This window comes from Crinia signifera, chromosome 2 (assembly GCF_055691185.1).
Source record: "Crinia signifera chromosome 2, ASM5569118v1, whole genome shotgun sequence".
NCBI lineage: Eukaryota > Metazoa > Chordata > Amphibia > Anura > Myobatrachidae > Crinia > Crinia signifera.
Window position 1 is genome coordinate 72,397,931 of NC_139218.1, and position 12,819 is coordinate 72,410,749.

At 42.2% G+C, this 12,819-nt stretch overlaps 1 protein-coding gene across 1 annotated transcript in view; it reads left to right on the forward strand.

The window, feature by feature from the left end:
* SPAG5 (sperm associated antigen 5) overlaps window positions 1-12,819 on the forward strand; it is a 61,979-nt gene that overhangs the window by 28,992 nt on the left and 20,168 nt on the right. Inside the window, exons 10-18 of the mRNA XM_083170687.1 lie at window positions 356-448; window positions 1,266-1,400; window positions 1,827-1,899; window positions 5,853-6,000; window positions 6,657-6,710; window positions 7,278-7,392; window positions 9,418-9,551; window positions 10,117-10,285; window positions 12,297-12,399. Of these exons, the coding sequence (XP_083026813.1) occupies window positions 356-448; window positions 1,266-1,400; window positions 1,827-1,899; window positions 5,853-6,000; window positions 6,657-6,710; window positions 7,278-7,392; window positions 9,418-9,551; window positions 10,117-10,285; window positions 12,297-12,399 (1,024 nt within the window). The remainder of the gene's footprint in view (window positions 1-355; window positions 449-1,265; window positions 1,401-1,826; window positions 1,900-5,852; window positions 6,001-6,656; window positions 6,711-7,277; window positions 7,393-9,417; window positions 9,552-10,116; window positions 10,286-12,296; window positions 12,400-12,819) is intronic.

Genomic DNA, 12,819 nt, shown 5'->3' on the forward strand with positions numbered 1-12,819 from the left:
ATAAAAACCTATTGTTTTACTTGTTGGTTATACACTAAGCGCTGTTACTAGTCACCATTTTGTCTTCTACTTTGGTCTATCTTTTAAGGCATTTTCTTGGATGTGTGCCTTTATGGTGTACTTTTTCTAGCTGCACTGTGTATTTAATTGCGCACTTGTGATTGTCAAAAAAAACCTACTTTCCATATACCCAGCACAGGAAAATAAATTGTTTATGCAAGGCAAGCAAATTGTTCCAGATACAAAGTACATTGTTTTTTCCATATATTCTTTTTTTTTTTTTTTTTTTTTTACTTCCAATTCAGAATCCGGGCCCATTTATTTTATGATTTTTTTTTATTATTTTTTTCTAAAGCTTTCCTACAATGAAGAATTGGTAGGATTTGTTGACATGGCTAAGTCTATTTGCACGGAAATGGAAGATGACCGAACTCAATTGATGAGTCAGGTAATGAGTAATCATTTCAGCTTTAAAGGCTATTTTTAAGAATCTGAAGTCCTAAACCTTATCTATAATTTGATACAATAGTAGTTTTGATATTGAAGGATACTGGCAGTCTGGACTCACACAATGGCTGGCACGTGATGGAGAGAGAGCTTTCGTCAGAAAATGCAGGCAAAGCAGCTCCAGCTTTAGACTTGCTCATCCTAGGGCCCCAAATTGCAATGAGTTGGGACAGTTTGGTCTACAGTATGTTGGTCGATATAGGACAAGGTCAATAGGTCGACACAAGCATTAGGTCAACAGTGCCTAGGTCGATATGGGGTTTTTCACTGCTTTTTTACCCAAATGTTGACATGGACACAGTTTGCAGTGCACCACATTCCTTCACCATGATCCGGGCATGGTGCCTCATTGCGCTCGGCGCACTATTTTATTCTCCCATCACGCCCTAGTGGATGGGAGGGCATGAAATACCAACTGTCTGCATAATTTATTACTTCAGTGGCACCACACAGCCCCTCTCACCATGCTAGGTCCCACACACATACACACCCATCAAAGGATTCAGATGGGTATCCTGGTGGCGAGTCCTTCTCGCATAGTATTGTGACTAAGACACATTTTCAGGCAAAAAGACGCCAGTGGGACTTTGCTGCTCACTTGTGCCAGGTATCTTGCGTCACATCGCAATTGACATGTTGGCCACATCTCCCTTAAGCTATAGTTTTAGTAAGCTATTGAAAATTTTATAGGATTGTTTGAAGGTCATTCGTGGTCCTTCAACAGTCTCTTAATCTAGAATGTGTTTACTTGTGTTTAGTGTTCTGAGGCCAGAGAGCTGATGTCTCAACACTGGCTTCTGTTTGAGGTTATGAAGAAAAAGACACAAACCGCACTTGAGACATATGACGACATTAAGAATGAAAGAGATGCAGCAGTTCTGGAAAATGATGAGGTGAGTTTTTTTTTCATTAAAACTTTTACATGATAATATAAAAGGGTACACGGTTTGCTAAGCGCCCCCATTTTTATTTATGCATCACATCTCTTATTAACAAAAAAAATATTTTACACTAGATATTTCTCTTCAAATTAACTAATATAAAACCGGCCTTTTAAAATACCTGAAACTGCTTCTAAAGCAGCGGTCACCGGTAGTACTTCCTCCATAAATAAATGTTCCAGGGAAAGCCACACCATGCTTTTATGTTAAAAAAACCTCATCTGTTCTTGTTAAGGGTTTTTTATGGTATTATTTTGAGCATATTACTTGGTTCTATTGTACACATCCGTTGCATACATATTACCAAATGTTTTCTTTACTGTACATATGTTTTTTTTTTTTTTTTTTTTAATACATTGTATATTATGGTCCTAATAGGTGTTCAGACATTTGAAAAATGAGAAGTCTCACAATGAACAGCTGAAACTGGAGAATTCTCGTCTGGGTTCAGGTTTGATTTTTTATTTTTGTGTTTATTATTATTATTATTATATTTTTTATTTATTTTTTGAAAGTTACTTTTTTTAATTCATTTACGATCTTCTTCCTAAATAGTGACCATTTCATGCTACGTATAGGGCTATATTAAGGTTTTGTTTTCTGCTTTTTGAGTCACTGAAACCGCAGGGCCTACAGAACTTGGGCAGGAGTTTCGGCACTTTTAGAAGAATGCAGAAACAAGTCTGAAACCTGATTGGTTCAAATCTGTAGTCTCAGGACAATTTCATGTTGAATGATTCTGGTCTGTGCCAATGAAAGTCACTTCTACAGCGGGTCAGTTCCTGCAGAGAATGGTTCATAAAGCATCCTGTGGCTCCCTTCACCTGCAGACCCTCCACTTCAACTTGCCTGTAGGCTTGTTTTTCTTTCATGGGTCAGAGTCCTCGACATCCATTGAGTTGCTATCCTTGCGTTTTAAAGCCTATTTTAGTTTATAATCGGGGAAGTTTCCTGATCCATAAAGAGGCTTCTAGAATCTACCTCTTTTGTTAAGCCTAGCAAGTGCCAGGGTCTTGCAGTGGCCAAGTCCTTTAATCACTCTTTATTTCTCCCTCGGATAGCAGGGGACACTGCAGTCATCACGTGTGGGATAGTATGGTGTACTGGAGGAGTCGGCACTTTAAGAAAATTTAAATGTGGCTGGCTCCAAGTGGCCAGAAGCCTACAGTCTCATAAGCCATGGTCAGAATGACACTGGTTGACAACATCCAACGCCTCACTGGTCACAGCATGATACATGGGGGCCATGTTTGCCGGGGATGCAGGCGGACGGACACCTTCAACATGTGTGGTTTTTTTTTCTTTCTTTTTTTTGTTATGTATTTTTTTTTTTTTTGCAGCAGCAGCAATTGTTGAAGTAGCAGACTGGCGTGGGATGGGCAGCGTGATTTCTGACATCATGCACATCCACTCAATGACGTAGTTAAAAATTCTGGTGTTTTGGGGCTAACTCCAGGGATCCCGCTGACATCCCTAGTTCCCACCTAAACTGGATAAAGTATTAATTGGTCCACAGGGGGAAGTAGTAAAATGGGAATCTTTAAATCTGTTAAGCAGCCGGCCACCAAACCTACAAAACAGCATGACCGGCAATATGTCTACGCAGGAGTACCTGTAGTTGTAGCCTTGCCTACATCACTTCTGGGTTCAGTAAATCTGTTCTATGTCACAGGCAGGAGTAAGAATTGATTGGAGCTACATAATAGATCTACCAGAGGGTGTTTTGTTTTCATTGTTTCCCCAGAAACCAAATAAACTGGTTGTGAGTAAGGTCATTGAGTGTTCAGTCTCCTCTGGAGGTTCAGTCCTGGAAGAGCAGTAGAGTGTAATTCTATTAAAATCTTGGTACAAATATCAAATTGATATTTTCATCCCATCTCAAATCTAAGGGTGTGTACACACGGTCAGATGTGCCTTAAGATACTATCCACGATCCGATCAGATCGCAAGCCACATCCGATTTGCATACAAATCTGACTATATAGTGCAGATCTGCACTATATAGTCATGGCAGACAAGACTTTCTGCCTTGTGATACGTGAACGCGCATCTGAATCGGATCGGGATTGCAAGGGTTAAAACCCTTGCTGTCTGCATCCGATTCCGATCCGATGTTGTATATGTTGTTGATGTCTATATCGTCAACATCGGAAGGCAAAAGTACCGTGTGTACACACTATAAGATCCATGCTTTTTGTTGACAAGGTTCTAAGGTCTGTCGTTCATCAGAAAATCTACATCTGCAATGTGAAATGTGCATGTTATAAGGTCCTCTCTTCCAATCCAGTCTCTCCATTATCAATTTATTTTTTCTTTCGGCTACGGCATTCTGGTTGGTTTGCAAAAGCAAACTCATGTGCACTGCAGATGGGGCAGATGTAACCTGTGCAGAGAGAGAGTTACATTTGGTTGGGGTGTATTTAAACTGAAATCGAAATTGCAGTGTAAGAATAAAGCAGCCAATATTTGCTCTGCACAGAAACCAAATAACTCATCCAAATGTAACTTTCTGCACATCAGCCACACCTGCAGTGCAACATGATTATGGCACAGACATTCAACAAGTGCTTGATAATGGACTTCATGTTTACATAAATAAAAAAACAAAGACAAGTATACACTAAATATACACTACTCAAAAAAATAAAAGGAACACTTAAACACAATGTAACTCCAAGTCAATCACACTTCTGTGAAATCAAACTGTCCACTTAGGAAGCAATACTGATTTGACAATCATTTTCGCATGCTGTTGTGCAAATGGAATAGACAACAGGTGGAAATTATAGGCAATTAGCAAGACACCCCAGGAGTTGTTCTGCAGGTGGTGACCACAGACCACTTCTCAGCTCCTATGCTTTCTGGCTGATGTTTTGGTCACTTTTGAAAGCTGGCAGTGCTTTCACTCGTGTGGGTTGTAGACTCCGTCTCATGCTACCACTAAAGTGGTTCAGGTAGTTCAGCTCATCCAGGATAGCACATCCTGGATGTGTGGCTGTGGCAAGAAAGTTTGCTGTGTCTTTAGCATAGTGTCCAGAGCATGGAGGCACTACCAGGAGACAGGCCAGTACATCAGGAGATGTGGAGGAGGCCGTAGGATGGCAACAACCCAGCAGCAGCAACGCTACCTCCGATTTTGTGCAAGGAGAAACAGGAGGAGCACTGCCAGAGCCCTGCGAAATGACCTCCAGCAGGCCACAAATGTGCATATGTCTACTCAAACGGTCAGAAACAGACTCCATGAGGGTGGTATGAGGACCCGACATCCACAGGTGGGGGTTGTGCTTACAGCCCAACACCATGCAGGACGTTTGGAATTTGACAGAGAACACCAAGATTGGCAAATTCGCCACTGGTGCCCTGTGCTCTTCGCAGATGGAAGCCGGTTCACACTTTACGTCTAAAGACGCCAAGGAGAACGTTCTGCTGTCTGCAACATCCTCCAGCATGACTGGTTTGTAGGGTTACCACCTAGTCCCTTTAATTCCGGACACATATTAATTACACAGGTTCTGTGGCTGGCTGACTTCAAGACTCCACTCCACCTGATTTTAAACTGCCACAGAACCTGTGTAATTAACATGTGTCCGGAATTTAAGGGACTAGGTGGTAACCCTACTGGTTTGGCAGGGGGTCAGTAATGGTGTGGGGTGGCACCTTCTATGGGGGGCTGCACAGCACTCCCTGTGCTTGCCAGAGGTAGCCTGACTGCCATTAGGTACCGAGATGAGATCCTCAGACCCCTTGTGAGACAATATGCTGGTGTGCGGTTGGCCCTGGGTTTCTCCTAATGCAAGACAATGCTAGACCTCATGAGGCTGGAGTGTCAGCAGTTCCTGCAAGACTAAGGCATTGATGCTATGGACTGGCCTACCCTTCCCCAGACCTAAATCCAATTGAGCACATCTGGGACATCAGTCTCGCTCCATCCACCAACGCCACGTTGCACCACCGACTGTCCAGGAGTTGGCGGATGCTTTAGTCCAGGTCCGGGAGGAGAGCCCTCAGGAGACCATCCGCCACCTCATCAGGAGCATGCCCAGGCATTGTAGGGAGGTCACACAGGCACGTGGAGGCCACACACACTACTGAGCCTCATTTTGACTTGTTTTAAGGACATTACATCAAAGTTGGATCAGCCTGTAGTGTGTTTTTCCACTTTAATTTTGAGGGGGGCAAATCCAGACCTCCATGGGTTAATAAATTTGATTTCCAATAATAATTTTTGTGTGATTTTGTTGTCCGCACATTCAACTACAGTATGTAAAGAACAAAGTAATTTAATAAGAATATTTCATTCATTCAGATCTAGGATGTGTTATGTTAGTGTTCCCTTTATTTTTTTGAGCAGTGTTTATTTAACTTTCTGTGTATTTGTTTTCTGAATTTCTTTAATTGTTTTAGAGCTGGAAACATTAATGGGACATTTGTGTAAACTGGAGTCAGAAATTGGAGAGCTGAGAGAGGACAACACTGAACTAGTAGAAGAGTTATCTGCTAAAGATTCATCTTTGAAACTAATTGAGAAAGAACTAAATGAGGCAACTGTTCGGTATGTGCATCAATGAACCTTTAACTATTTAAAAAAATTCACCATAGAAGTCCTACAGCAACAGGGGCTGGATGCCAAATTTTTGGATAGTCACAAAGAACTGGCCATTGAGTGACATCTGAGAGTGGGGCATGACTGCAGTGGTTGTTGCTCCAGACCTGAACTACTCTGCAGTTGAGTGTTTGGTGCATTGTCCATGACTACTTCCCAAGCTTTCCCTGGTAAACTTGACTCCCCAAAGGTTCCAGTCATAGTCCATCCTTAGTCCTTGCAGTTACAGTTAATCCACGACCTCCTGAAACTAGACAGGGGGTGTGGCATTTCCTGCGCTATTAGGCCATGGCCCAATACAGTTCCTGGGCCCAGTCCCATTCTCTACAGCTTTCATTCTAGTAGCACCATCACCATATTTGTTACTACAAGAGAATTATTATTATTATATTTTTTTTCAAAAACATTCTTCGAATAAAGCATTTGTTAAATGCAGAGCACCATACCACTTAGCATTTCGTGTCCAGCACTTTTGACATGCTTGATCATCATTCAGCCTATTTTCTACTTTTTCAATAAAGATGACCTATTTAACCTGTAAAATACTTAACCTAATGATTAAGCAGGATTGTAATTTAAACCTTAAACCTATCTTTGTGTTTCAGAGGACAAGAATATCAAGAACGCATCAAATCTCTCTCTGCAGACATTTTGCCCAGGTACGTTAGTTCTTAATATATTAACCCTTTTTTTTAGCCATGAGCGGGTAATAACAAAGGTACCCTATAATGGGGCATACACATGTGGCAATTCAAGTGCTATTTGTAAGCAATCTGACTAGATCACTTCAAAAATTAAGCATGGATCGCTCCATGTGTATATCCCCAAGGCATCACCATCGCCAGTGTTCTCATGGTAAGAAAACTGATCTGTGCTTAGCACGGGGCTTTAGTCACCCCCATGTGTATGCCGGTTTTTGCTGACCGTTGACATTTGACTGTTGGTTAGTGACCCTTTCAAGTTGTAGACTGCGTTCCAGTACAGCCCACAATATATCGGCCACTTTTTTGTGTAGGCGACAGCGTCTGTTGAAAAATTATTTCGTTTCGGAGATCTCTTGCTGATCAGTTTATGTACAATCTCTTGTGCCATGTAAAGCCATAAACCGAAATTAAACCTTGCCTTCATATTCTGGGTAATAGGATTTGTGCTTAGTGTCTTCATTTGGAAAGCAATAACTACATGTTTTCTGTTGGTACTATGTATTCCATTACACCACAAAACAGCTTGGAGCAGAATTTATCAGAAGCTTTAAAACAAAAAACGGACCTACAGACACAGCTCAAGGTGCTGAAAAAGGAAAATGCTTCCCAATTGGCATACTACACAGAAACCATTGAGGTGAGGTTCTTATTGGACATGGTTATTGGTTGTTGTTTTATCTTTATTTGTCAGGGGATGCCGGGGGGTTATGGGGTGGCATTCAGCTGGAGTTCTTTAACAATATCTTTATAATACTATACTGTAAAACTGAACAATGGAGAATTTTAGCTGGCATTGCAGTCACGCGTGGACACCTTGTGCCTGATTCAGAGTTGCACACAATTTCGATGTCCATGTAGTGGAGTAATCTTTTTGTTTTTGCATCTGCACATACACAGTAGTTTCTGGAGACTCCTACAGTGTACATTACACAGGGTGCAGAAATGTGATGGCACTCCTGGTCATTATCTGGGAGGTGACTAGAAATGTATGCACGCCTCGTCCATTCGGTGAGCGTGTTATGGGAGTGTACATGATAGGCCATGGAGAAACTGACCTGACATAATAGTGGTTTACATTTGCAGTTTTTTTTGGTGGGCAGGATATGTACAGTGAGGAGAAAAAAATGTTAGACCTGATGCATCACTAAAGATTATGTAAAGTTTTTATTGCATTATATTATGTTTTTTTTATCCTTGGGACTGAAAGACCAGTGCAATAGCAGAGGGCTTCCCATGGTAAGCTACTCTCCCACTATGTTAGCGCTATCTGGCTTATATGGGCTGCAGATGATGCAGTCTTTAGAAGCTAAGTTTTTCTTAGCAGTGCTGCGAAAACCCTGACCTAGTCCCAAGCCCCGCTGCAATTGGACCCAAGACCAGCCTCCTGGTGATATCAGCCATCAATCACTGGGAGAGCAGGGAGGATAGGTCGGTAGACCTCCAGCCATACAGGTAATAAGCTGATGCTAAATATATGAATTGCTACTTTGATACAATGTAGTGCCCACAATTCACATTATGACACAACAGTGCCCACAATTTTTATTTTGCCATATAAAATGGTTCAGATATCATTTTACCTCACATGATAAAGGTTTTCATTTATTTAAATTTAAGTTTTTTTTTTTTGTCCTGTTGGGAACATTTTATAATAATGCTTAGACCTAGGGTCACCAGAAAATGATGCTCGGTAATGTGGAGTATCAGCGCTAAATACTCAACCTTTACTAAAGAGCAGGGTAATTGCAATTTTTATGCATATCAAGGCATGGCGCTGTGTTTAAGTAAGTGATGCCCAAACTTCCTTCTTTGTTCTATGCAGACAAAGTCCTAGTATTCCATGTACTTCCGATGTCTTTTTCCTACCTCATTTATGGATCATTGATGGTTCTTATTTCCTCAATGCTGAATACATGACGGCTTTGTACATCTTTGTGCTGCAAGACATAAATATAATGCATGAACTCTGGAAGTCATTCTTGTCCATTCGCTCCCCTGCACATGTATGGGCATGTGCAGCCGCTTGGTGCGACTGGGCACGGTCAATTTCTTGTTCACCATCCCGTTAACACCTAGCAGGGCCATTGGGCGGCGGTGACGAGGGGTCGCACCCATGGGAACGCCCAGCGTTTCATGGGCGGTCCAATTTAAACTCATTACCATGTAAATGCGCCTGTGGCAGGGGGGGCGGGCAGCTGACATCAGTGGATGCCAGCTGCCCGCCCGATTTCCGCACAGGGCACTCGCAGATGTGAGACGCCACAAAGGTGTCTTACATCTGCGAGTGCTTGCAAAATAATTTGGTGGTCGGTGACCATTGAATGACTTTGTCCCCGCATGCAAGGCTGCAAATGGATGGGGGGGCGTTCATGCGGGCTGTGTTTTTAAAGGACGTGCAAAACTGCAAATTTTGCAGCTTTTAAGGGTCAACCAGAGTAAGGGCCTTTGTGTAACACTGTAGCTACTGAGTAGAGTAGAAGGGCTGTTTAATGCAAAAGGAAGCTAGATGTATGTGGACACATCTGTAGCTTAAACCAGTCCTCCTCTGTGCAGTAGTGCAGGGTATTCTGGTTATCACTATTATTGAATATGTGCTAATCTTATTACATCTGTACAATTACTACAGAAAATTTCTTACCAGGATTTTTTTTTTTATTATTAGTTTCTTGAACAGGAAAATAGTGTATGTCGGGAGCAAGTTTCAGAGACGGAGTGCCAGCTGAAAACCCATCATCTTACGCTGCTGGAACGAAACTTTCAGTGTGAAAATTTGAAGGACACTATCAAAGAACTACAGTAAGCATATGCACCATACTGTGCCAATTATACAGGGAATACGTCTGAGGTGGTAATGGATTGCTTTTCTCCCTATCCGAAGTGTATATTTCATTACCATCTGTGAAACCGTTTTTTTATTGCCATTAATGATCTTTGGGGGTTATTTTGGTTCACTTCTAACAAATTCCTTAAATGGACAAAACCACGTGCTCTGCAGGGGGGGCAGATGTAAAGTGTGCAGAGAGAATTAGATTTGGGTGAGTTATTTTGTTTCTGTGCAGGGAAAATACTGACTGTTCTATTTCTACACTGCAATATAGATCTCACTTTGAAGTAAAACCCCACCCAAATCTAACTCTCTCTTTCTGCACAAGTTACATCTACCCCACCTACAGTGCACATGGTTTGTCCATCTAAGAAGGAATTTGTCAGGAGTGAACCAAAATAACCCCCTTTATCTCTACAACCCCTATAGCGTTTATGCTAAACTGTCATGTTTCTATACAGTACATTTAGTTACTGATTAAGGGAATAAGGAGATATTATATATTAGGGACTTTTTTTGTTTTTACTTTATTCACAGAAGGGAAGTGAGTGAGCTACAGGAGAAGTTGTCTTACACAAAGGATGAAGCACAGGATATGATCACCAAGATGACCAAAGAAATCTCAGATTCATCCACAGTGGTGGCAAAAATCAGATCTCAGCTTCTGGACCAAATAGAAAATCTGAGAGAATTCTCTAATGGGGAGGTACAAAGCATACAGTTCTAGGTTATTTGTTGCTTATTTTCACACGTGGGTCCCCTACCCCTCTCCACCAATACATATTTAATATAAAATTGGTGTGTGCAAAAACACTACAACCTTCTATACCTTTTTTTTTATTTATTTTTTCATTTACAATTGAAAAAGCTTACAATACACATTCCAAAGTAAAGTGGCTGCAGGAAAGTGCTCAGGTTGCCCAGTTTTCCAACGGGGTGGTGTACAATGTTTAATTAGTGATAAAATTCTTGCGCCTTTAGGGTTCAACAGTAAAGTAAAAGGTCTCTCAACAGCGCTAATCCTTTAAGTGAATATTCATGTGCGTACCGGATATTTAGAAGAAAACCGCTCATAGCGGAATTTGTCCTGCATGCGATCCTCCCCAAAAACCTCTGAGCTCATCAATGGTATATGACATAAACAGAGATTCGGGAGGATTTATCAGTGTTACGCACACTGTTATTCTAGTGACTTTTAGTGTTTTTACATAAAATGTACATTCGGTGCCTGGTGTCTCAAATAAACATACAGACTCTACTACCACCTTGTGGTTAAACGGTAGAATAAACCTAAATTATAGCAGCACACACTCTGGCGTTCTAGCTACCAATTTGCCCTCCACTTCTCAGTACCTACCACAATGGTTTTAACTCCTTATTCAGTCTTCTCGAACGCATCTGTCCATGATTGCTTCGATTTTCACCAAATCGCCAACAAATCCATTTCTGAAAAAGCCCATGATGGAACCTCCTCCATGCTTCACTGTAGGCTCAATGCATGCTGGGAGCATGCGCTCTCCTAGTACGTGATGGACAAACTTGCGCCTCTTTGATCCAAACAGCTCAAACTTCGATCCATAAAAGGAACCTTCTTTGCTCAGACCGTTAGTCCTTGTGCACTTTACCCCAAAGTAACCTCTTCTTTTTATTAATGTGCCTCAGCAATGGTTTACAGGCTGCTACATACCCCTTTATCACTGCAGCTTTGAGGCGGCCCTTGACAGTGGTGACTGGCACGCTCTTCTCTCATGTTGTCATGAGCAAAGCACGGATCTGTTCCATCTACTACTAACTCTTAATGTATTTGTCCTCTTGTTTTGTGGGTCATATGAGGCTGTCCAGGTCGCGGGCGATCACGCACACTGTTTTGGCGACTATAGATCACAAGAAGGTCAACACCTGCATACGTTGACATGGGCTTAGGTCGACAAGGTCGACTGCCAAAAGGTCGACCTGTTTTACCCTTGAATTTCGACATGGCCACCATATTATTTTGGCGTGTTCCCTCGCAGGGCTCGCTGCGCTTGCCATGCTTCGGGCATGGTGCCTCACTGTACATGGCACGTGAAGTTCAACAACAACTGTTAAGGTTGCCCATCAAGGCACTAGTGGATGGTAGGGCATGAAATATCACCTGTCTGCTCAAAAAAAAAACGTGAAAAACCCATGTTGACCTTTTGACTATCAACCTTCCCCATGTCGATCTAATGCTTGTGTCGACCTAAGCCCATGTTGACCTTCAGTAGTTGACCCAACGTGTGTTGACCTAATGACTGTATACCAGTTTGGGCATGTCTCTTCAGGGTCCACTGCATCCCACCAAGGGATATTCTCTTCCTGGTTGACGTGCCGTAAACTAAAGCCTGCCTTTCTCAAAGCGACGATGGGAGCCATTATTCATAACACATTGGTCGTACTCACAAATATATACTAAAATAACAGAAGACTGGCACCAAAGTTCCTCAGCTCTGTTTGTGTTGACTAAACTGTTCTGGATGAGCATCAGGCATTCACCTGACATCAGTGCATGCAACCACGTGACTTTTAGGATGAGTTTTGAACAGTTGTGGGATCATATTCTGTTCTTTTGTAATCCTTGTTTTCTAGCAAGTTATGATTATCAAGTGCCGGCAGAATTGGAGAGATATCTATCTCTCCTATCTATCCTATCACATGCAAAACCATAATGGGTTTTTTGTTTGTGTTTTTTTTTGTAGACAAAAGGAAATTTTCTTGGTCCACATACACCTGGTGGGAGCCTGGTTCTGTATAATAATTGCTATGATGAACACACAAATACCACCAATCTGAAAGCATCAGGTCAGTATTTCGAAATACCATCAAATTCAGAGATTATTTTTGCTTTAAGGCATGTTTGTCTCGCATATTTCTCACACCTCCTACTGGAGGACACAGGCAATGGGGATAAAGAGCCTTGATTAGGATTTTTGCACTTGAAGGTTTCCTTCTGATATAAGTTCTAATTTACCATGTTGGTAGAGCTCAGAAAGCAGTTGAGATGGGATGCAGTTAAAATCCCGGCGGTCGGGATCCCGGCATTCAGAATCCCGACGCCGGAATCCCGACCGCCGAAATCCCGTCACATTCTCCCTCCGTGGGTGTCCATGACACCCCTGCAGGGATAATAAATTAGTGTGCCGAGCGTAGCGAGGCACCGGGCCCGCTGCGTGGCGAGCGCAGCGAGCCCGTAAGGGGGGGCGATCCACTTCTTCCCCCCCC